At 37.5% G+C, this 26,540-nt stretch overlaps 1 protein-coding gene across 1 annotated transcript in view; it reads right to left on the bottom strand.

The window, feature by feature from the left end:
• LOC141436433 (uncharacterized) overlaps positions 1-26,540 on the bottom strand; it is a 290,983-nt gene that overhangs the window by 28,037 nt on the left and 236,406 nt on the right. Inside the window, exons 3-4 of the mRNA XM_074099420.1 lie at positions 2,727-2,879; positions 983-1,160 (exon numbers count right to left, since the gene is read on the bottom strand). Coding sequence (XP_073955521.1) covers positions 983-1,160; positions 2,727-2,879 — 331 coding nt within the window. The remainder of the gene's footprint in view (positions 1-982; positions 1,161-2,726; positions 2,880-26,540) is intronic.

Genomic DNA, 26,540 nt, shown 5'->3' on the forward strand with positions numbered 1-26,540 from the left:
TGTGTTAACTTTTCAGATTCACAACTTAACCTGATTGAGATTCATCAGAGGGTACAGTCATCCAATTAATTAAAACAACAGGATTGTTTTTGGTTCATCACAAAAGACAGGAATTTTGCTTGGCGGAGTTAAGTGCGCAGTCAAGTATCAAAATATTGTCACTGAAGTTGTGAGATTAAAAGCTTTTGATGTTTAAAGTCGCATGTTCATATTTAAACAAAGCTAAGAGGTTACGGATTGAAATACATCTCGGCTAATACATTATTTATTATGTAGAGATTACTGTTGATGAGCTTCCGATATTTGTATCGTGATCAGATCACCGGTTAAGAAACATACATAATGTGGTGAACATTTCTAAAAATGCGTTTTTAATTAGACATTGCGTAGTTTTGCAGATGTATTTTTAATTATTGTAAATCGAGTTATTGTAATATCTGTACCTACCTACCATATTCTAAGAAATGAACGAAGAAGAATAGCAGCGCGGCAGCGTAAAAAAAGGAGACGTTCAGAATGAGGGCTATCGCGTATGAATTCGCCACTAGAGGCGCTAGTGTAGCGTGAGGTCTCCGAAATGTCAAATCTCATAGTTTTTGGGTGAGCTACGCGGGTTTATTTGTAATTAGAATAATTTTGTGAATATGTTGCAATATCTGAAATTAATTATGGCAAATATGCGTTCCGGGGCAATGAATGTCTGTGTTTTGAGACAGTTTTGTCTTTCGGAAACCTTTGTCCTCCCTTTTTTCCGAACAAAACGGGGACTATGCAACACTGTGGCATGCTCGATATTTTTATGGTACGGTTTTAAGGTGTATTAAATATGATTTTAATCTAAACTTTGTTTTCACGCCCGTAATAACAGACTTTGAAAGCCATACTTAAAAACCTCACGCAACAGTGCGCCATCTAGTGAGACAAAAAACGATAGCCCTCATTGACACCTGGTTGGAACAGTGATGATAATAAAGTCAATTACCTTGCCAACGCTTGGCGAGTTGTCAGTAACGAAGCGCACGAGCACCGGGCGTTCGGATCCCGCCACGAACCCGAACCCGAGCTCGGGGTCGCGCTCGAGCACGACGTCGCGCGGCGCGGGCGGCGACTCGCACGACCATCCTTCCGGGGCCACGTATGTTGTCGTCTTGTTGACATGGCTGAAGAAGACAGAGAAGTATTTATAAAGACTAGTTCCACCACCGACGATTAAGGAGAAGCGGTTAGAGCTACAATACAAACTAGAAACGAGTTGACGAGCAGCGAGGAGCGAATGCGTAGTTCCGTTAGTTTTGTCGCTGGGTTATACCTTAGCGAGTGTACGAGTGTATGAAAACTTCGGGATGACCAGTTTGGTTTTTAAAAGTATGTATGTATGTAAATTAGAAAATATAAATACAAATAGATACACAGAGAGAAGTACAAAAGTAGTTTAGAATGGTCAAATATATTTTTATCCGACTGCCCGAAGGAGGGTTAAGAATTTTATTATAAACTGAATATTACTGGAACGCTATGATTTCGCAATTCGACACTGTAAATGTTGAATAACTGATCGTCCAAGTTTGTTTAGAAACTACTTAATAGTTACATCTAACCGGAAAGTTTTCTGTAATTTTATACATTTAAATAATAATAAAAAATATAGGAAAAGTTTACTTTGCGATAGTACCGAATAAGAGCGAGTTATTTACAGCGTGGAGCATTGTAATTTTCTAGGTTTGGTTGTAAATAAAAGAAAATGTAAAAGCAACGGAGTTGAATCATGGACCCTTACGCAGTACACCATGAAGAAGATGGAGGCCTTTGAAATGTTGATTTACCGCCGTTCGCCGTGTGGATTTACCGCCGTGACAAAGTAACTAACGTGGCAGTATTGCGAAGAATGGGCAAGCAGCTTGAGCTTCTAAAGACCATCAAGCAAAGAAAGTTGTGTACTTTGGGCATGTGATGAGAAACGCCAAGTACAGAGTTCTCCAGCTTTCTATCCAGGGGATGATTGCCGGAAAGAGAAGCGTGGGCAGGAGAAGACACTCGTGGCTCCCTGAAGAATTTGCGAGACTGGTTCAACTGCAGTACCACTTCCTTGTTTAAAGCAGCGGCCTCCAAAGTCAGAATCGCCATGATGTTGTCCAACCTCCGATAGGAGAGGATTGGGAAGAAGAAGAAAAACAAAGTGGGACTGATTTAAGATATTGGCTTCCGTCGTCAAGCAGAAACTAATAGAAATAACCTAGGAAACTGATAGAAATATTGATTTCGTAGAAATAGAATAATATGGCAAATATCTGTTTCGCGTATAATTTACATTGACTTATACATATTACCTCTTTTTGTTTCCTAAACAAGCCTTAATTTCTATCTACCTAGAAATATAGATAACGGCAGCCGACGCCGTTTTATTAGTTCAACAATTCAAGCATCTCACCCCGTATATGTTCCGTAAAACAACACGGTAGAGAGGTATAATCGGATGATTAAAGCGTTAATTGAACTCCTTGGACGATAAAAGTAGCTTGCTAATGTGGTTCGGATTGTGGTGCAACTCGAAACAGAAGATCGGTTTTGTTTTTCTTTCTCGTATGAATCTTCAGGAAAACGAAAACCGACATGTCCCTCCCGAGCGACATTGACATTCTAGTTGTACTTAACGCTATCAAATTGCATTGTGGTTAAGCTCATAATGTGTAATCGAGCTACTGATAAAATGGTGTCTAGGTACTCACTTGATATAGTAAGGTTTCCCTCGGCAGTCCAGCGCTTGTTCCCAGCCATACGGCAGGTCTTCCTCCTCTGGCTCCTGGCTACTCCGGCTGCCATCTTTTGAGCTCGGCCAGCTCTCCACCGGTGGCAGCCAGCTCGCCGTTTGCGTGATGTGACTGGAAAAGGAAATTGCATTTAGGACAAAGGTGGTAGCCAAAACGATTTCCTTTCAAATTAGGCGTTTAGACGCTGTCTTGTCGATGTAATAAAATTAGTACAAAAATATACGAAGTACTTGTACGTAGAAACCATAAAATTGTACTTGTAACCCAAAAATAAAACCTAATTTAACCTAAAGCATAAAGCTTACGCACTACAATGTTGTCGGTGAAAATAAACCCCGAAAATAACCATCCTAATTTTCAAGGATGAGGCCCCGGCCCTGCTGCGAACCTCGATTATTTCAGAGGAAACATTTTGATGAATATTATATGTTCAGTTGAATAAGGGTGTAGAAACAACAAAAAAAAAGCCTTTAACTGTGATATCGGAAGCAAAGTTCAAGAAGTTTTTGCATGTTATATTCCTTCATTCACCAGCTTTTAAATTGTACACTAAAAAAATTAATAAAACGGACCAAAAGACTACAATCGTTTGTTTGATTAATCTTTGCTTCGTAGATCATTTGGGTAGCCATGCACGCGGTTTTAATGAGACCATTTTACTTCAAAATCACAAAAACAATTCACTTTTCTGGATGTAAAAAGTATACCCTATTATTCTTTCACACTACGAACCATCTTAATAACTTCACTGTCCTCATAAAATCCTTTTACAACGTCCCCATGTTCACCCTTTATGTCGGTGAGTATCTTTTCAATTCGTCCATGTTACTAAAACTGAGGGATTAAAGCATATGTACCTTATCACGAATATGTATTTTTTTTATGAATTAAAACAATTAATTTGCTCACCCGCGACCTAAAAACATAAATATATATATTTTATTTATTACTTTGCTAACCCGCGACCTATTTAAGCTTAGCTTGCTTAGCTTGGGTCGCGGTTGAGCAAAGTAATTGTTTCAGTTCAAAGTTGTAGTACAAATATTCTTTCAAAAACGAATCACAAGATTCTTGCTTATTTCAAAGTCCTTGTATGAATCAGATTATGTGATTCTTGTACAATAAACTTATTGTTGTTAAACGCGTTGTGCTGTTTACACTTGAAATTAACGCGACAGCTTTCATCCAAGAGCATATTGTGTTGTGGTGTAATTGTTCTGAATATAGCCTGAATATATTACATTCCCCCGTCTATGTGCTTGTTAACAAGAGGATTGAAAAGGGTGGAAATGAGGGGGGTAAGTATCCTGTTTGCAAGAGGCATGAAGCTGTTTGACTTGGGGGTGAGTTCTGGCGATACTGTGGTATTAATCATTTTATGGCAAAGACGATGAAAAGTTTAATAAATCCCAGTGTATTACATTTTTAATACTCTTCTGGCAGCAACTTTTTTACAGCGGTTATAGGGCTGTTTCATGTCAGATGTTATATCACATATTTGCAATAAGCACGTATTTCACAAAACCAACATTTTAAGTTTACTTTATAGATAGGCACAGCAGGCTCCACATGCACTATCTTGGGTTCCTTAGTCTCACAAGGACTGTTCGGTCGTTTGTCGCGTTCGGACTGTTCCTTTTCGTTCGTGCGTTCGTCGCCATGACACGTGTCGTTTTCGGAAATACCTAAAGATACTTAATATAAATTTTAAGATTTAATTTAATCTTTTCTCCGTCCCAAATTTTTATTAGAAATTTAATGTTTCCAGCCAGAACGAAAGTCACCAGTTTTGTCATTTTGGAAATTATATTAGCATAACAAAAAGTCTATATTCAATTAATTAACCAGATATCAATTAGAAAATGAAATTAAACTTAACTAAAGTTCTGTTATAGTAACACAAGTAACCTTAAGAGTAAGCTTTGGTTTCCTAGGATCAGCGGTGCCGTCATATAGCGGCCATAATTGATACCGTTCCTACTCCTTCTCCTAGAGAGCGGTAATTAACACGCCGCTCTCTAGGAAACCGCGCCATTTTTAACCTCCGACGCAAAAAGAGGGGTGTTATAAGTTTGACCGCTATGTGTGTCTGTGTGTTTGTGTGTGTGTCTGTCTGTGGCACCGTAGCTCTTAAACGGGTGGACCGATTTGAATGCGGTTTTTTTTAATTGAAAGCAGGTTTTCTAGCGATGGTTCTTAGACATGTTTTATCAAAATCGGTTCAGCCGTTTTTGAGATATTGAACTTTGAAGTGACAAAGTCTTCCAATTTTTTGTTGGTTAGGTTATGTTTACATAGACAACGTTCTAGTTACGTCATTCACCGCTTATTACGGGCGCTATAATGACGGCAGCGCTTGTCCTAGGAAACCAAAGCTTAGTAGGTACACTAGGTAACTACTAGACAAGACAATATCCTTTCACATGAAAAGTTAATATGATAATATTTAACGACCAAAAAGTCCGCATATAAAGTGCTAATATCAAATACTCATGAAAACAAAAGACCGGGATCGTTGTGTAAATATTTGAAGTGATATGAGACACCTGAATTCGTAATATGTGCGATATAGCAGAGTTTGTTTGAATAACCGCCCATTTTAATATTAAAACTGACGTTTAGGCAATATTGGAGAATGCTGGCTGATAATATTAGAGTCAGCAACTTAGAATGGGTACTACCTACCTTCCTGCCTAGTAGGAAATGTGAGTGTATAGAGAAAGAATGAACGAAAGGATTTAGTTTTTAATCCTCGACGCAAAAAGATGTTTGTTATAAGTTTGACCGCTATGTGTGTTTACCGATTTGAATGCGGTTTTCTATATTTGAAACCATGTTTTCTAGCAATGGTTCTTAGATATGTTTCACTAAAATCGGTTTAGCCGTTTTTGAGATATTGTACTTTGAAGTGACAAAGTCGGGGGTTTTCCAACTTATTGTTGGTAAGGTTATGGGTACTAGATTCTACTTTCGCACGAACCTCTCGTACTGTCTCTGTCACGTCCAAAACTTCGCAAAGCACATCCTACCTCCATCTCCCTCGTTTCAATCCTTTTGGATATTACGAGTGCTTAACTCGTGTGACACGTCATAAATATCAAGGAGGCACGTAACTTGCCGATAACTCGGGCACGTGTCGACATTATCCCGGGGGATATTCAAATGGGAATTTGGTTAAATGCGCATTACGGGGGTTAGCTGTATATGTTAAATTATTCAGGTGTGAATTTAGCGATGTGTGATAATGGTCAATTAAATTAAAACAAGAGTGCATTATTGAAAAGGTACAGTTGAAGTACTTATACTAAACTATCCTAAAAAAAACATTGGTAGCCTAGTGGTTTGGCCTATGGCTTCTCAAGCAGATGGCTATTGGTTCGATCCTGGACTCGCACCTCTGTTTTTTTTAAAGATTTTAAGTGCAAATGCCAAATTACAATAAATGTATTGCAATACCTACAACTAACCTGTATTATTATGAAGCATGTTACTTTGAACTATTTCGACGCCAGCGCCATCTAGGGGATAACTGGGTCCGTAGCAGTGTAGTTCTTCTACTCGCTCCTAGATGGAGCTAGCAGCCTACTGCGTTTCTTTGTTTAATATATTTTTTTCAATATTAAATAAAAAAAATATATGTATGTTTCATATCCCAGATAGTGCATCTACAGTCTCAGGCTATTTTGAACACAACACAATATAGGTAACTTTACGAGTTACGAGTCCAGCCGTCATTCAGGCCTCGTAATACAAACGGTACGTTCTTAAAAACCTGTGACACTTTAAATAAAATAAAAAATCTTATCAAACCAACTATTATTCAAAGTTGAAAATGATCACGTGTTTTATCATACAAACTTACCTATTTATCTTTTAAGACACGAACGGATGTCTGACGTAGACAAAAAAGGTATGAAGTGGGTACACGACAGGAACAAATGGCGAAACACGACCATTTGTTTATTCATACATATTTTGTTCAGTTCTGATGAAAAATGTATTGCTGAGGAAATGTTTTCCTTGTAAAAATCTTGTCGTGTTGAATAGGTATATACTTATGCATATGCGTTAGGCAAAGCAAATGTGGTTTAAGTACTTTATAAGTACTTAAACCATGATATATCATGGTTTCTTCTTATTTCTCAAATTTTTACTGCAGCTTTTCGTATAATAGTTCCTATCATATTTCACTCTTCTGTGGCCGGCGGAAGACCAGTGCTGGTTTTCCACCAGCGATAAGCTGAGCCGGGACCTTTTTCTAACGGCAACACTATTTATGTATTTTTCTAACCTGTGTAATGTGTCACTGCTGTTATAAACAAATTATTTCTTCCTTTCTTTTCTGTCTTTCTTTTCATATTTAGTCACTAGATATGTTAGCTATCGAGGTCAAATATATGTTTACCTACACTTTACAACCTTGTCGATGTCACTTATGTTTGATCTTTTCTATAAAATGGTTAGGAGGCACATAGTGACAAGATACTAAAGTCTAAAAATATCTTTGACCTCTTCTGTGCGCATAAAAACCATACCTTGATATCGATAAAATAAAAAGTCACTACAGTTTTGTCAATTGAGTCCCTTGCCGGTACCAATTAGAAGGTTTTTTTTTTCAAAACTGATCACTATCAGAAAATTCACATTTAAATGATACTTACGAGGGTAAGTTTTTGACACAAAAAAATGCCTCGAACGCTACAGACCGATCTCTCACAGGCAATCTTTACAAAAGCAAAATAAATGAACAGATTAAAGCAGACATTCATAAAAATACACAAAATACTTTACTATCGTATAAAATTATGTTTTTATGACGATAAACTCCTGAGTTTAGGTGTTTTGAGACCTGTCATATAATAAATATGTGATCTGACAAAGTACAGGTTAATGTCTTCAATATAAGCCTCAGAAGATATAAGCAAACCTATTGTAGCTACCTCATCGTATGGTATTCTAATATGAAGAAAAAAATCTATTGAAATACCTTTTTAATTTTCATTCTGTATCCCCATTTCCCGCATTATTCAAGAAAGCTCGTTCAAATAAGTAGCTCCAAAAAACCTTTAAAAGTGTCGACCAAACACGAACCATATTCTGAGAGTCTCAGAGTTTATATTAAACGTGAATTGCCATTTAATATGAATTCGGGTCTCTAATATTTAGACATATGGCTATTTCAAACATTGGCCTGCGAATGGATTCCTTAGGAAATTAATGCGGAGGGATGTGAGCAAATTTATCGATTTATCTCTGTGGGAATTGCATATTAAGTTGTTATGGAGAGTTATTTTTATGTATTCCGTGATAGTGTGTACTTTTTACTTGTATACATTTGCTCTTAAAACTGTGTTTGTTTACATTTTCAACAAACGGTAAAATCTTTCGCCTTCCTCTTGGCATTTAAGATTCAATGGGAAATCTAATTTTTTTGTTCTAGATTGTACTTGCTGAGTTTCCTAACTCTCATGCATAAATATGACAAGGTTTTAATTAAAGAACTGAAAATTTGAAAGTTGTTCAGAATCAAGAGGAGGATTGATTACACTGTACTTTAAATCAGCTTGCGTTTTTACAAGCTTCTATTTAACTTGCAATGTATGTATGTATCTTTGCTTAGTTTGGGACTAGGTCAATTGATGTCATTTGTCCCATGACATTTATTAGTACCTACTTATTTATTTTAATTTTATTATTATCTATGTATGTGAGGGTCAAATTTTGCATGTTGAATTTGACCCACTTCCAGTGGTCGGGTTGTCTTGAAATTTGGCCTTATGTATATCTGGTGACAATACAATAATCTAGTAATGACATCCTGGTTGTCCAGCCAGGATCGTCTCCGCAGCACGGAACTCCTCAATGGTTATTGGTATCGACTTTAATTTTGGTATAGAAATGTAGTTTGGATGACAATTGCAAGGACAGTCAACAAAAAGTACAGTCAGCAAAAAGCTTGTATTAAAAATGTCATTTTTAACAAAAACTTATTAAATCCATCTTTTACAGTGCCCAATCTAAAAATTCACCAATACAACATGTCAATTACAGTTTTAACGAGATTTTAACAGCGCAACTGACAATTAAAAATTACGAGTTGTGTAGAATTAGAAATCAAGTATAATTAAAAATTACTGACTAGACATACTTAAGTATTTTTTTAATAAATGTATTTGTAAGTATACCTATGTATTATTAAAATATAAGAGAGTTGAAGTGTCCGAGGTTTTTTAGTTCAATAATAATTCATACCTTGTATTATCTTTTCAGCTTATTCATTACAAACAAACATAATCATTTTTTCTCTTAGTAGGTAATAGGGTAAAGGCACCAGAAGTCAGCCTTTTAACGGAAATTTCAAGTTTGAACCTTTGTTATTTCTACAGGGTAGGGCAGATAATAAAATGTACTACTCAGTTTGGTTCCTTATTTACTCTTGTTTTAATACAAACAATGAAATAACAAAAAAACTTCTTTGATAATTTTATATTTAATTTTAAACACAAAATAGCACTTTTTCCCAGTAATCAGCCACTAAAATCTAATAATCAGCCTCTGTGTACCCAGTAATCAGCCTAGCCAATTATTAATTAAAAAGAGATCAAAATCAACAATAATCATTATGATAATCAACAAAGTAAATAGGTACCTAATTTGGTACTTCTTCAAATAAACGGAATATAATATATGTACCTAACAAGGAACGGCTGAACACTGGCGCCGCAAAAACCTAGTAGTCAGCCTTATAAAAACATATTTTGAAATACGGCCGACTACTGGGTTTTTCTCAAAATTATGTAGGGAACGTTAAATTCCATTTGTATATTTAAATTTAACGGTTTTAATGGGCTGCTCTTGTTAAGATATGAGAAATATGTGTTTTACCCAGAAGTCAGCCCCAGCAGGCTGAGAATTGGATGTCGTATAAAAAAATAGTATCCAGTACCCAGCCCCCTAAATTTTTACGTAAATCAGAGATAATTTAGCTAAATATTGATGAAATTTAATAGATAAACTAGTAATTAACACACACAAGCAGAAAAATAGTCACTTTTAACGTAATAACATAACTTTTCTTACCTTTTTCGAAAACACTATTTGCTATTGAAAAAATGGCGGACATGACACCAAAACTCACGTCGACTGACAGCACTTGTTTAAACGAGTTTAATTCTACCCGTTGTCCGTTTACTGCACCAATCACGATATGCATTGACGAATGACGAATCAAAGCATCTTTTCAACCACTCGTGATTGGTTAATTCGAAAAATACCGCTATTTATGAGTAATTAAAGACGCAAAAGGCTGACTAGAGGATCCTGGCTGGTCACTGGTGCCTTTACCCTATCAGTTTTAGAACTATTCTGTTCTGTTACCTATTGTCTTTAACAATGATTCATTCAGCTGTGGGATCGTATTTCGACACAAAAAGGCATTGATCCAAGCCTCCGCCAAATCACGAGTGTTGCGTCAATACAGTCATCATCAGGCCTACGCGTCTGTTCCAGACGAATTTTGGCGTGCGCCTGTGCACAACGTCTTTGGTGACTGACCAGACCGATGCGACAGCACCAATACAGTCAACAGCACCAATATCTGACACAACTAAGCGTGCATAAATATCTGATATGACTCTATTTCTAAGGCCGGTAGGACGTGTCAGACATTTTTACACGTTCTGCTGTGGCAGATATTAACTCAAGGGGGCCTACCATGATCTTTTCATAAACGATCCAAACGCAGAGCAGTTCAATTTAGGCACCTAAACTGAATCGTCGAAATTGGTACCACGACGTTTAATTCTCAGAGCTGCAGAGTCTCAATGGTTTACAAGTGAATCATCATGTCAGCCGAAAGACGTCCACTGCTGGACATAGGCCTCCCCCAAGGCTCTCCACTCAGACCGGTCTTGTGCTTTCCGCATCCACCGCGATCCCGCGATCTTAACCAAGTCGTCGCTCCATCTTGTTGGAGGCCTACCGACAGCTCGTCTCCCGATCCGCGGACGCCATTCGAGAACCTTCTGGCCCCATCGGCCATCAGTCCTGCGAGCAATGTGCCCCGCCCACTGACACTTTAGTTTCGCAATTCTTCGGGCTATGTCGGTAACCTTAGTTCTACTGCGGATATCATCATTTCTAATTCTATCTCGCAGAGAAACCCCGAACATAGCACTCTCCATAGCCCGCCATAGTTACAAGTGAATGAAAGACCGATATTGTCTCTGGTCCGAGTCGCGATAGGAATGCCGCTATATGCAAACCAAATACCTATTGTAATTATACTAAAACTTCTTTATATTGGAAAATCATAACTCTATGTCATTCCGTGTTCTTAGCAACCTTTGTGTTGCATGATTACAAATATTTTTTTTACGCTGTCACTAATCCACGAGTCTCTTTTCTCACTGAAAAATTAGTTTTATCAATGAGGAGTTAAGAAGCACAATGTCGTGAGTACCTACGAAAAGTTATAAAACTTGAATAAAAGTTTAAAAGTTTTTGAAATTTAAAAATATTCTAAGTAAAAAAACACTTAAAATTCCAAAAGAATTGACAGAATGAGTAACTTATACTGAATCGCTAAATTTGACACTGAAGCGATTCAATTCCCACTCAAGTGAGTGAATGAAAATGTCTGTATCGCTGTCGCTGAACCGTGCTTGAACTGAATCGCAAAAGTAACGTCGTGGTACGAAATAGCGATGCAGTTCAGTTTAGAGCCTAAACTGAATCGTATTTAGAGAGCGTGGTAGGCCCCCAGGTGTCTTTATCGACGTTAAAACCTACTTTATGTCAAGCCTAGACAGACGGAGGGCGTAAAATGTATGATGAAGAGCGCACCTAAAAAGAATCGCCGTGTATTATGTTGCTCGTAAATCAATTAGAACGTGGCATTTCGATATAAAATACGAAGGCGTTTCAGATATTTCGCTAATGTACTTATAATAAAAAGCCCTTTAATCAGTGGCGTAGTCAGGCGTAGCTAGGTAACCAAAGGCACTGGGGCAAAAAATAAAGTAAGTATATAGGGCCCCAAGTAAACTATTTAAATTTTAAAATCGTTTTTTTTATTCTACTGGATGGCAAACGAGCAAGTGGGTCTCCTGATGGTAAGAGATCACCACCGCCCATAAACATCTGCAACACCAGGGGTATTGCAGATGCGTTGCCAACCTAGAGGCCTAAGATGGGATACCTAGGCTCAAGTGCCAGTAATTTCACCGGCTGTCTTACTCTCCACGCCGAAACACAACAGTGCAAGCGCAGTGCAACGGCAGGATTAGCGAGCAAGATGGTGGTAGCAATCCGGGCGGACCTTGCACAATTGTTCCGAATTGTTCCGTATTCGCCGTGTTCCGAATTTGACGTACTCCAGATTTATAATTAGTAAGCAAGAATCCGAGGGGCCCCTGAGCTTGGCACTGCCCCGTCTAGCCCTCCGGGTGGCTTTTTCATATTCTACATTTAATCATCAAGAAAATCAAATTAAAACTGATCATCCCAGCCCAATGTCCTACTGCTGAACACAGGCTTTCTCTCAGAATGAGAGGGCTTGGTCCTGTTGCTCCCACGCGGACCCAGTGCCGAATGGGAACTTAAAACATCCCATTGAATTGCGTCGCAGGTTTGTTTAGGTCGTTTTTCTTCACCGTCAAGATGGTGGTAAATTTTGAATGTAATTTCACACATGAATTCTGGAAACTCAAGATGAACTTTGAACTCACGATCCTCTAGTTGAGAGGCCATAGGGCAAACGACTAAGTCACCACCGCATGTTATACAAGGAAAGGAAATTACTCAAGTCGTGTAAAATAAAAATTAAATTTACGACTGGACCATCCGGACCGGATGGCCAAGTGTTTAGAGAACCTGACTACGAAGCTTGATGTCCCGGGTTCGATTCCCGGCCAGGGCAGATTTTGTATGAATAATACGAATGTTCTCGGGTATTGGATGTTTAATATGCATTTAAGTAGGTGTGTACTTATCTATATGTCGGCGGCCGATCGTAAAATCCGCCTGATCACGAAATTCGTGGCGCCATTTCATGATATGCCTAAAAGTTGGCCAGGCATATCACGATGTGCCTGAGAAACAATACGGCAGATTGATTAGAGTAACGCATTCGTCGATATTCCTAGCTCTATACCGGGCACATCGCGATATGCCGAAAAAAAAAAATTTAGGTACGACGAGCGACGCGAGCAGTGGTTAGTATGAATTGTGACCACAACACACGAGCCGAGCGAGCGAAGCGAGCTTGCCGCGGCAGCGGCCGGTGAAGTGCCAGAAACGATTTGGCGGTGTTTCATGATATTCCTAGGAATTTCATGATCTGCACGGTGAGTTTTAAACGATATGGCGGATGTCCCTTAGCCAATTCATATAATGGCGCCATTTCACGATTTACCTAGAAATTTCGTGATTTGGCGGTTTTTACGATCGGCCGCTGCCATATATAATATATAAGTATGTTTATCCGTTGCCTAGTATCCAATAGTAGGTACACAGCTTTGCTTAGTTTGGGACAAGGTCAATTGGTGTCAAGGGTCCAATGATATTTATTATTAAATACTATAATACGCATGACAGAATTCAAAGACACCCAAAGGACAAAGGTAACTTTCCCTATATACAGTATCATTTTGAATAAAACGTAGCCGTAGCTCCTCTCACTCTATACCCTATTAATGAGCGGCTATTCGTATTCAAAATACCTAAATCCTGCCGCTCGTGAAACTGATAACATTAGCGATAAGTATCGCAAATAATTGGCGTGACCCACCCAAATGCGGGTAGTTCAGGTATTGCCACAAACGCGAGAAATTTAATCTAATCCGAGTTAATCCCAGATATTTTGCCGGTCACATTTCTGAGGCCAGGCGGCTATTTTGATGATACGATGGATAATAATTCTGGTGGAAAAAAGTGTCGCACAATAATTCATGGATATTTCGTTCAGTTCATTTAGATAAATGGATCCCATCAAATTCAAATTCAAAATTCAAATTCAAATTCAAATTCAAATGATTTATTCAGTAAATAGGCCGCAATGGGCACTTTTACACGTCATTTTTTTAAACTACCAGCGCTTTCGGAAAGACCATCATTGCCAAGAAGAATGCGCCGCAAGAAACTTGGCAGAAAGTCATTTTTTCATAAAAATATAATTACAAATAAAATACTTAAAAACTATATTATACAATTAAAGAAAAAAAAATACAAAAAATAATAATAAAATAAATCAAAAACATTACATGTAAAAAGCTGCAAGTCTCGCGACGCAGTTTTTATACTTATTGCTAAAAAGTTTTGAGATGCAATTTTAGCCTAATTCTTTCTAGTAAGCCCCCATCTTGTTGGAGGACTGCCTACACCTCGTCTCCCGGTGCACACCCAGTAATATTGTATTAATCATAATTTCATCTTATTTTCTTGTACACGTCCTTCCCCTGATAACCTTCCCTAATACTAAAACTACAAGCTGACTCAGTGGGTGCTAGGTGGACTGACGACATCGCGAGAGATGCGTGCAACCGGCGGCAAGTGCGAGTTGTCGTCGAATGCGGTGTTCTGTAAGGAGGAGACTTCTGTTCGACAGTGGACGTCTAGATGATGATGTTGATGAGTAGAATAAAATTATAAGTCCTAACAATTCTAGATCCACCAATGCTTTCATTGTCCAACAACCCGCTAGGCTTGTCGGTAAAACTCGATCTCTAAGCCCCAAGCATTACATTGACTTCAAATTCCTGAATCAACATCGTGTGGGAAAATAGCGAGCGCTCCAGAATCTCCCCCTCCCCGTTGGGGGAGTGGTCAGGTGACGTATCTAAATACCGGAGGTGGACGATTGGGGTAACGGGCCGACTTTGATCCCACGATTGCAGATTGTTTTGCTAACGAATGTACGTAAAAAGTGGAGGAAGTACTCGTTGTAGTCAGTGTACAGCCTAACAAACTAATTATTGTACCAGGGTGGTTTTAATAATCAATTTCACTATAATTTCCTTGAAAAAAGTATAGGATTTCAACATGACATTAGTAGCACAAGGGTCCAACCATAGAAGGGCGATTATTTGAGTCTGCTACACCTTGAAGTAGGTAGTGAAAGGAATCAAACTTCTAAGTTAACGCAATCAAAAGGTGCGGAGAAGTGGAGAATATGCCGTATCCTACGAGGGATAAAATAATATATAGACTGAGATGACGAAAGCTTAACTAAACTTACTTACAAAATTTCTCTAAGTGTATACTTATAAATCAGCTAAAGTAACCCGTTCGCTACATTAGCCCCCGCTCGATACGCGTGTAAGTTATAGCGGCATTGCGACGGTTAACGCCTGGTTGCCTTCAACTTGAATTAAGTGTAACAAGTTACAATAACTTATTCTGTAGAAGTGGAACTTACGTACAGTCGACTAGGAAATCACATTTTATTTTACCAATAGCAATTTCAAAAAAAAAACACTATAATACGGACATCGGCAAAGGAATTTAACATCGTGTGATGTTTTCAAACCACACTGGCCCCGTGTGGGAGCTACAGCCTAAGCTCACTCAATCTAAGAGGACATGGTCAGACCGGTGATATTATTTGAACATTAAATCCAGAATGGAATTATTTATTGTGAGTAAAACTTATTCTAAAGTAGTTACCTAGTTTTTATAAATCGCGTTAATATGTGAAAGATTGACAAGAAGACAAATTCGTTCAATATTCAATGGGACCCGAGTGGTCACAAAAGGAGCCAATATTGCAGCGCTCAGAAGGAACGAATGAATGAATTCCAGAGTAGGTACCGGGTTCAGCTTGATTCCGGTTGCTCTACAAACAATTGTTGAGTTATTACCTTATCTATTATGTTTATGTATAGCAAAAGTAAAAAAAAACAGAAACATAAATAGATTTAAAGAAAGAAATAGGTAAGTACATTGGTGTCAAGTGTCCCATGATATTTATTTCTTATTTATTTATTTATTCACAAGTCACGATGCCATAATATTATTAAGTACGATAGTAAATATAGGAAGATAGTATGAATAGTATGTATTTATGGTATGTGTTTGTATTTGTGATAGTAATTATATTTAGGTTATTGAACGGATTCAAATCCGCATCTCCTGACTATATAGGCAGGTATGTAGGATATCTAGCTTTTAGTTGTGTAATAGAATTAGATTATAACTGCAGGGTGCATAACATTTGTAAGTTCTAGTATAATTCTTATGTTTATGTTTTTGCCAAATAAATTACTACTGAATACTGAATATGCGCCAAGGATCCTGTCAACTGGACCACTGGAATATTATGGTTGCTTGCATATCGATAGTAACGTATGGTGCCACAATGGCTTTTTATAAGTCGATTGTAAAGTTCTACGTTAATTATTCTCGATATAAAAGCAAATTATTTATAAATAACATCATCATCATCATCATCCCAGCCTATATACGTCCCACTGCTGGGCATAGGCCTCCTCTCAGAACAAGAGGGCTTGGGCTATAGTTCCCACGCGGGCCCAGTGCGGATTGGGAACTTCACACGCACCATTGCAGGTTTGTGCAGGTTTCCTCACGATGTTTTCCTTCACCGCAAAGCTCGTAGTAAATTTCAAATGTAATTCCGCACATGAATTTGGAAAAACTCAGAGGTGCGAGCCGGGGTTTGAACCCACGACCCTCCGTTTGAGAGGCGATAGGTCAAACCACTAGGCCACCACGGCTTTATAAATAACATCTAACCTGCCATTTCTATTTACCATCTATTTGTAGGGTTATCCAGTCGCCGGTTCGTACCTAGTCCTTCTAAGAAATTGTAATGGTGTTTATTTGTCAACGTTTCTGCTCCGAGCATCCAAACGCTAAGAAATTCTGGAACATTGTACTACAAGCCCGTAGTTTGGTACTATATTTCAACAGTGCACACGAAAATGTACCTTGTAAAACAGTGCATTGGAATGTATTTAGATTGCCCTAGTTGAAAGAATCTGGCTACGGTGACCAAGTTTCTGTTGTTTACGTGATTATGTCTCTTAGTTGCATTTTGTAAAAGCTTCATGCTTTGTTGTTCTATTCTATTAAATAGATAGATCCTACTAATATTATATGATGAAATTTGCTATTTAGATAGCTGGACATCTGGAATAAAACATAGGCTACTTTTTATTTCGATATTCCCACAGGATAGGGATAAAATCTCATATGTCATTTTTTTTAATGTAACGTCAATGAAAAACACGATTTAGTTTTCGGGAATTCCCGTGGGATTTTTTTAAAATCCCGAAATTTTTATTCAACTGCTGGATCTAATGATTTACCTAATAAGAATAGTTAATCTCTATATAATGTGAGCTAATTCTAAACGTTAATGTTCCTGAGCTCAAGTGGAGACATGATTAACTGATTAATTATGTCATTGTTCACTCCAATAACAGCCAATTAGAACCCGCATGAATGATCAGCAATTATATGCAACTAGCTTTTGCCCGCGGCTCCGCCCGCGTGGTATTCGGTTATCGCGCGCTGTTCCCTCGGGAACTGTGCATTTTTCCGGGATAAAAAGTAGCCTATGTCACTCTCGGGCCCATAAACTATCTATGCGTCGCTCCGTTACGGCGTGAAAGACGGACAAACATACAAACACACTTTCGCATTTATAATATTAGTATGGATGGATTTATAATATAGCACAGCACAATGCATAACAATAGGGTTGCAAAAACTAAAGACAATGCACCGTTTCTTTGTAGTTGTCTGATATTAAACGTTATTTATTTAATTTCTCATATTTATAATAAACTAAGAAAGAAACCTTACACTTATAAATAAATAGAAAAAATATATAAATATCATGGGACACTTGACCCCAATTGACCTAGTCCCAAACTAAGCAAAGTTTTACTATGGAATTTATTGAATCAGGCGTTACTTTGCGGAGGTCCATATCAATGAACTAAAATAATTTCCTTGCTCACCCGCGACCTTACGATAGCTAAGCTTATGCAAAATATGCGTGTTCATGCAGTTCCTCCACCTCCACACTGTAAGAACACACACAAATCACACAAACCCATCTATCACCACCACCACACTACACTGACGCGTTTCGAACTCAAACAGAGCTCATCTTCAGAGTGACACAACCGTACACCATGCTACCAGTTGTTAGACTAACGAACCACAACCACCGTTTTAACTTGTCACTGTAACTCCCCAAGTACCCACATACAGTCAGATTTAATTTAAACTCTGTAGACTTACTTATTAGTTATTCAGAACCGATGACAATACAATAATAATAAGTTAATTATAAAAAATTAACACTAAATCTTCTTTAAAAAAAACTAACAATATATCTACTAGGTACTAGACTTACTATCGCCCCACCCCGGCTTCGCACGGTCACAAATTTAAAAAAAGGTCTTATACAAGGACACCTCACAAACATTTTTCAGCTCCATTTCCCGCGCAAACGGAACGCTTTTTTTAATTCGTATCTAATATTTTTTGAGTGGAATGTCCGATTATTTAGAATAATTCAAAAAGTGATCTATAAGTATTGAAACATTCTTGAATATGAAGTAATTTATTTGGATAAGGATTAATGTAAAGATATAGATAATATGGTTTCATTTTGGTCGGGATTTCTATCAACTTTTAAAACGTAAAAAAGTACCTGTACCTAGTTATAAGTGACATAGTTACAATAGATGGACCATATCTTTTTTTTCTGGATACCGATATAAGGCTTCTTCTTCAGCCTTTCTCAAACTTCTCGGTGTAGGCCTCCTTCATTTTTTTCCACTCGTCGCGACATTGAGCTTTTTGGATCCAATTTGAACCAGCAACCTTTTTACATCGTCTTTCCACCGCATTTGTGGTCTACCCTGAGGTCGCTTTTGTTGTTCGGTTTCAAAGGTAAATTGAGATTTTTTAACAAGCTTCTTTAATTCATTATGAAACGTTATTGTAGGGTCCTTTTGTAAAACTGTGAAACCATCTCCCTGAATTACATCTAAAACTTTTTGATTATATTGGCTTCTTTCTAAAAAAACAATACAATTACCCTTATCAGCCTTGGAAACAACCAAATCATTGTCAGAGTTTTGTTATACCTATGAATCCGCAGGCACCAATTCTGTATGGATTGCCTAAAATTCATAAGGATAATGTGCCAGTTCGTCCAGTTGTCTCATATGTGAGTGCTCCAGCATATAAATTGGCAAGGAAATTAAATAGTGTTATTCGTGTAAAATCTTCTTTTAACCCATCATACAGTTTGAAGAATAGTTCGGATTTAGTTACCAAATTAAAGATAACAGCATTCCGCCTAACGCAACATTGCTTTCTTTAGATGTAGATAGTTTATTTACTAATGTACCATATAGTGAGACAATAGTTATTCTTAAAAACCATTTGGAAAGGAAGCGTTTACATCCTGGGGAGGTTTGTGAGTTAATTGATTTGGTAACTTTATGCATGAAGCAAAATTATTTCCGGTTTAATGGACAGTATTATTTACAGAGTGATGGTTTAGCAATGGGATCACCTCTGAGTCCATTAATGGCAGATATTTTTATGGATTACTTTGAAAATAGGTACATAGTGGGTAATAATAATATTGTGTATTATTATAGGTACGTTGATGATTTAATTCTGTGCTGGAGGGGAAGTATGAGACAGCTCGACTTGTTTGTGAATGGTTTAAATAACAAACATGTTAAAATAAAATTTAAAAAAGAATTAGAAGAAAATTTTTCGTTAAACTTTTTGGATTTGACAATTATTAGATTTAATAATAAACACCACTTCAAAATTTACCGAAAGCCCACGTACACAGATGCCGTGATACCAGCATTGTCTAATCACCCGTGGCAGCATAAATTAGCAGCTTTTCATTGTTATGTACATAGATTGTTAACTGTACCTCTTTCTAGGGAAGATTTTGATTTAGAGTTAAATACTATTTATCAGATAGCGTTGTCGAATGGTTATACTAAATCAATGGTCAATAGTTTGGTTCAGAAGAAGCAGGCACGGATGGTGAATAGCATGCTTTACGCCGTGTTACCATCGCAGTCTTCTAACAAATATAGGTGTAGCATTTCATACGTTGGTCGTTTGTCTGATAGAATTTGTGGTATTTTAAAATCAAACAATGTTAAGGTAGCCTTTAAGACTAACAACTCTTTGTACTCTAAACTTTGTAACCACAAAGAGAAGGTAGATAAAGGAACTAGATCGGGTGTATACAAGCTCACTTGTAATGACTGCAGTAAAGTATATGTTGGTCAGACAGGACGCAGTTTTAATGCTAGATTTAAAGAGCATGTTTCGGCATATAGGAATGAGCATCCTGATAAGTCGAATTTTGCCAAACATTTGTTGGAACTAAATCATTCTTTATCGGACTCCGATTCGTATGAAGTGTTACATTATTGTGGCAAGGGGTTTCGTCTCGATGTTTTAGAATGCATGGAGATAATTAGATACAACAGTATGGGGTCTATTATTAATGAGCAGGTAAATTTAGTTTCATCTCCCTTGCTACGGCTTGGATCTAATTTCAGCAATGGTAGTTAATAAAACATGCCTTGACAGTAAATAAATAAAAAATCAAGGTAGTTTTGAAGGACGGTTAAAAAAAAAAAATTTATTAATAATTTGTGGGTAGTTTTGTTTTGTTTCATGAAACGTATGTGGGTACTTGGGGAGTTACAGTGACAAGTTAAAACGGTGGTTGTGGTTCTTTAGTCTAACAACTGGTAGCATGGTGTACGGTTGTGTCACTCTGAAGATGAGCTCTGTTTGAGTTCGAAACGCGTCAGTGTAGTGTGGTGGTGGTGATAGATGGGTTTGTGTGATTTGTGTGTGTTCTTACAGTGTGGAGGTGGAGGAACTGCATGAACACGCATATTTTGCATAAGCTTAGCTATCGTAAGGTCGCGGGTGAGCAAGGAAATTATTTTAGTTCATTTACTATGGACACTAGGCAACGGATAAACATACTTATATAGATAAATAAGTACATACTTAAATACATTTTAAACACTAGTGTTTACCTTCGGCTTCGCACACGTACTCGTAAATCATTGGATCCAGCAGCTGAATTTAAATTTCGGGACTTTTTAAAATTCCCGTGGGAATTCCCGAAAATTAAATCGTGGTTTTCATTGACGTTACATTAAAACAATCATGTCAAATTTCATGACTCTAAGCCCAGCGGTTATGTTTCGAGATTTTATCCCTATCCCGTGGGAATATCGGAATAAAAAGTAGCCTATATTTTATTCCAGATGTCCAGCTATCTACATACCAAATTTCATCCAAATCCGTCCAGCCGTTTCAGCGTGAAGGAGTAACAAACATACTCACTCGCTCACTCACAAACTTTCGCATTTATAATGTTAGTAGGATCTATTATAGGTAAGACACTTAAGGGGCTGTTTCACCACCCATTGATTAATTTTAACTGACGGATAGATGTGATGCCGTCTCTATTTTTTAAGTTCGAACAGACGGAGATGGCATGACATTTAACCGTCAGTTAAAAATTAATGGGTGGTGAAAAACAGCCCCTAAAACTAACAATAAAAACTAAGTTACGTGGTGACAGGACATAGATTAATTGTATTGTCACGTAATCTACATAAGTACCTATACCAAATTTCAAGTCAATCCAACTACGGAAGTTGGTCGAATTTAACTTGCAAGATTTGATTACAGTCAGACAGACGGACAGACAAACAACGGGACAGGTGAAACTAAATAAAAGCTTGTAAATAACGCGCTGGTACTCGCGAGCAGTCGTGGCCTGGCCGTTTTGCTACAAAACAATTAGATAATCCGCACTGAGTAATAAATAACGTAGTCAAGCTAGAGCGCAGCCGCCGACTGCGTCTGATTAGCATAAGCTGCGCTGCGACCATCTATTGTGCCACGTCCGCGGCACAACGAGCGAGACTTGGCGAATGATTTGAACGGCACTAACTGAATGATTTGTAGTCTGTCACCGACAAAAATATACAAACCAGGGTACAAATGCCCGCTAATGATTTTTACCTATAAAAAAAGCATTTTAAATAATTATTAGCTGTACAGAATATAAAATATATCACAAATACCCAACCGACACACAGAATGAAATTGCAATATGGCCGTCGCGCTGTTCGCTCGACGGGCCGCGCGTTTGATAGAAACTGTATGCCTGGTGCCACGAACTCAGTTCCCGTGATAACAACCGACGTCCGTCATACAGTTTCAATCATTTATAAAAGCTTCTTTTATTAATAATGAGACCGTTAATTGCGTATAAAAATATCTGTCCTGTGCATTTTTAAGTTAAATATTTTGAAAGAGCTTTACCCACATGAGATAAAAACCATTTTTGCAAAAAATGAAATACATTTTACAGCGAGAAATATAAGTAAAGAGAACAGATATTCAGTTTGTAAAAGAGCGTATTTTCAACTCTTGCTAAATGAGAAAATTCTTCCACATTTTATTTTTTAACCTTTTCCGTGGAAGTAAAAATACTTTACATTTAAGTAGGGTTCGTCTTGATATATATAAGCGGTTTTTGGGGATTCCTTTTGGAAGCTTTCACGGTAATTTACTCGTATTTACATATTTGGAAATGTATACATATTATTTACGATTTGAATTTAAGTGCCCGGTACTTTTAAAATAACCTAACCAGCAAAAGTTGGAAAACCCCCGACTGTGTCACTTCAAAGTTCAATATCTCAAAAACGGCTGAACCGATTTTGATCAATCATATCTAAGAACCGTCGCTAGAAACCCTGCTTTCAAATAAAAAAACCGCATTCAAATCGATTCGCTAGTCGTCGTATTAGTACCTAATTTTTTGGAACCTAATAATCAGTGAACTAAAACAATAAGGCACCCGTTACTTTGCTCGCGGCCTTATGATACGAGGAGCTTCGTTTAATGCGAGAAATGTGTGTTTATTCATGTAGTTCCTCCACCTCCGCACTGTAAGAACACACACAAATCACACAAACCAGATGTCACCACCACCTATATAAAGGAAAAAGGTCCAATTACATTAGGTACTGAAATCTCTTTGTAGTCCCACTATCCTATCCTTGTGAAGATGTTTGTTTGTTAGTCATCACGTCTGAACCACTGAACCGATTTTGATGAAAATCCGTATACAAATAGTCAGATAGTTCTGTACCCTTAGTGTAAGTTTTCGGTTACAAAATACGTCTCGATCGATCGTTCCGCTAGAGGCGCTGTTCGTGTTTCCATACAAATTGAGATTTCAACGCGAACGCGATCGAGACGTATTTTGTAACCGAAAACTTACACTAAGGGCACTGCGCGGACGGAGTCGCGGGTAACGGCTAGTAGAAAATATTTGTCACCTTTTGTGATGTACCTTTGTATGTACAGCTAGGTATTCTGCCACCACACCGCTTATGACTTGTAGTTGTATTACTTATTCTGTGCTTGTAGACGGGCGGATTATTCACCGTGCCTGACTATTGTCCTGGTCAGATTATTGTCTTTTATATCGCTCTCCGCTCGCAGAAAATACTTTTAATTTATTCTTATGACTTTTGAGCAAAGCCGTACAAGATTTAAGAGAAGGTGGATTTTTGGAATCCCGTGTATTATTATATATTTGCATGCTAAATTTAATCCACATCTGTCCAGCAGGGCTAGTACGAAACTCGAAACACGAGGTTCGTGTCGTGCGGTCTCTCTGACACTTATACTGTTTAATGCGAGAGCGAGAGGGACGGTACGACAAGAACTTCGAGTTTCGAGTTTCGTAGTAGCCCTGCAGTTGTTTTAAATTTAAATAGTAACGTAAATAATAATATAGGGTTGTGGAAGAGCACCAATATTTCAACCTCTTTTCTAGACTAAAAAAAACTTATTTTGGGCTAAGTCTGTATTCTGTAACTAACCTAGCCAACAAAAAGTTAGAAAACCCCCGACTTAGTCACTTCAAAGTTCAATATCTCAAAGAAACATGTCTAAGAACCATTGCTAGAAAACCTGAATTCAAATAAAAAAACCGCATTCAAATCGGTCCACCCGTTTAAGAGCTACGGTGCCACAGACAGAAGCATGGACAGACAGACACGCATAGTGGTCAAAATAATAACACCCCTCTTTTTGCGTCAGGGGCCTCGGGGGTTAAAAAGAGTACAGCGTAGTGAAAGTTACTAGGACCTTCATCAACAAGTACACTTTTTCATATGTTTACAAGATACATGTACAATCTAACACTAAGTGCCTCATCAGTTACAGAAGGACACCGCATGCACTATTTTGAAACATTTGATAACAACAAGTATTTTGATAATAATAATAACAAATTAGAAAAGAAGAGAAAAAAAGAAAACTTAATTTTCTCTAAAATATAAACTTAATTAAAAAGTTATTTAAACTACAGTGCTACTTATTAAACATTTTTTTTATAGATAAAAAGCTGGATGAGTAAAGATCGACATAATTTTGGTGCTTCTGGTAAACTGCGAACATACGCGAAAGAGGACAATGCAGCTTTAAATTAGTATGATGCTTACTTAAACTAAATAATTGAATACTGTTAATATTGCATGATCTAGGGGTTTTAAGAGGTACACGGAATTTAATTTTCTGTAATAAATAAATTATGACCCGACATGTGCAGGTATATAAAGTATTTTTTCAGAAGGTAATAAAGAAAAAAAATGCTAAAAGTGGCTCCGAAGCGGTAAAGTTTCGTGTGCTCTGCCTACCCTATTTGGGAATACAGGCGTGATATTTGTTAATAAAGAAATATCTATTCTATCTTTCTTCTATTCCGTGGATTTCATAATGTCAACCATATCCACTGCCTCAGTTGTCCGTAATAGTCAGTTAAGGTATCCGACTGTATGTCGATTATCTTCGACCCCTCCTTCTCGGGGGTCCCTCAGCTGTCGCCGGACGGGTGTAATGGTCCGGAAGAGTCCGGTCCGGCGGGCCGTGCGAGGATAACCTCGTCAGTTCCTGCGCCATTATTATAATAGTAATGGTATCGACAGTACAGTCGAATAAACTGATTTGACTGGTTTGAGCTACTATCAATGATTCCATTAAAGTCTCGTTGTCTGTCTGTCTGTAAATCGCGTGACAATACTATAATCTAGTAGTGACATCCTGGTAGTCCAGCCAGGATCGTCTCCGCAGGACGGAACTCTTCAACGGTTAATAGCATAGACTTGTGGTATGCAAACGTAGTTTGGGTGACAATGCAATTACAGTCAACAAAAGTACAGTCAGCAAAAAATAAATAAATAAATAAATATCACAGGACAATTCACACCAATTGACCTAGTCCCAAAGTAAGCTTAGCAAAGCTTGTGTTATGGGTACTAAGCAACGGATAAATATAATTATATAGATAGATACATACTTAAATACATAGTAAACACCCAAGACCCGAGAACAAACATTCGTATTTTCATACAAATATCTGCCCCGACACGGGAATCGAAACCGGGACCTCAAGCTTCGTAGTCAGGTTCTCTAACCACTAGGCCATCTGGTCGTCTAAACAAAAAAAAAAAAAAAAGAAAAAAGCTTGTATTGTATTGTAATAATCAATTTCACTATGATTTTCTTGACAAAATTACGGGTGTCAACATGATACTTATTAGTAGCACAAAGATTTTGAATATGAAACTACCGTGAGACTCGCTCATAGGTATTAAATGATATTGTAACTAATAACTCACGTCTTAAATCGAGTTTAGCTCGACATATTTCGGGCTAACTCGTAGCCCTTTTTTATTCCTTCTTTGGTTTCGTCGGGCAGTCGCGCGAGCAGAGCGGAGAGTCGCTTTGCTCCTATAAAGAAGGGCTGTGAATTAGCTCGGAACATGTCGAGCTAAACTCGATTTAACATGTGAGTTATCCGTTACAATATCATTTAATATGAAATTCAAAATTCAAATTCAAATTCAAATTCAAAATTCAAATGATTTATTCAGTAAATAGGCCGCAATGGGCACTTTTACACGTCATTTTTTTAAACTACCAGCGCTTTCGGAAAGACCATCATTGCCAAGAAGAATGCGCCGCAAGAAACTTGGCAGAAAGTCATTTTTTCATAAAAATATAATTACAAATAAAATACTTAAAAACTATATTATACAATTAAAGAAAAAAAAAAAAAATAATAATAAAAGAAATACAGGGATGTATGGGGTCCCTTAGTTACAATACTAAACACTAACTATATCTAAACTATATCTACGTTCAGTGGAAGTGTAGAATGCTTCCACCGTCATAAATTTTAAAATAATAATAACAATAATTTAGTTCTGAAATATACATTTCAGGTCAAGTAACCATTAAGCTTTTGGATTTCGAAGGCAAGTTCACGTCTGCCGCCCCCAAAGTTAGCTCACACGCACTCATGTCATGCTCTGAAAGCAGAGCGGTACCGAGGGCATGGTATTGCTTCCGTTCCCATAAGCTCTATGGGATCGTCTTGGGAACTTCGACGTCGCGAGCCTGTGACTAGAATTTAAACTAAAAATATAAAAGTTTAAAATCCATAAGCTTAACAATATACAGCCTTAAACATAACAAGGGGATGTATAAAGTCCCTGAGTTAATAATAAAATTATTATACAGCAAGGGGATGTATGAAGTCCCTATGTTAATAATAAAATTCCTAATCTAAATAATTCAGAGATGTATATAGTCTCTAAATGTCAAAGTAAACTAATTAAATTAATTAAATTATACAATCTTCAG

Source organism: Choristoneura fumiferana, chromosome 16 (genome assembly GCF_025370935.1).
Source record: "Choristoneura fumiferana chromosome 16, NRCan_CFum_1, whole genome shotgun sequence".
Classification (NCBI taxonomy): domain Eukaryota; kingdom Metazoa; phylum Arthropoda; class Insecta; order Lepidoptera; family Tortricidae; genus Choristoneura; species Choristoneura fumiferana.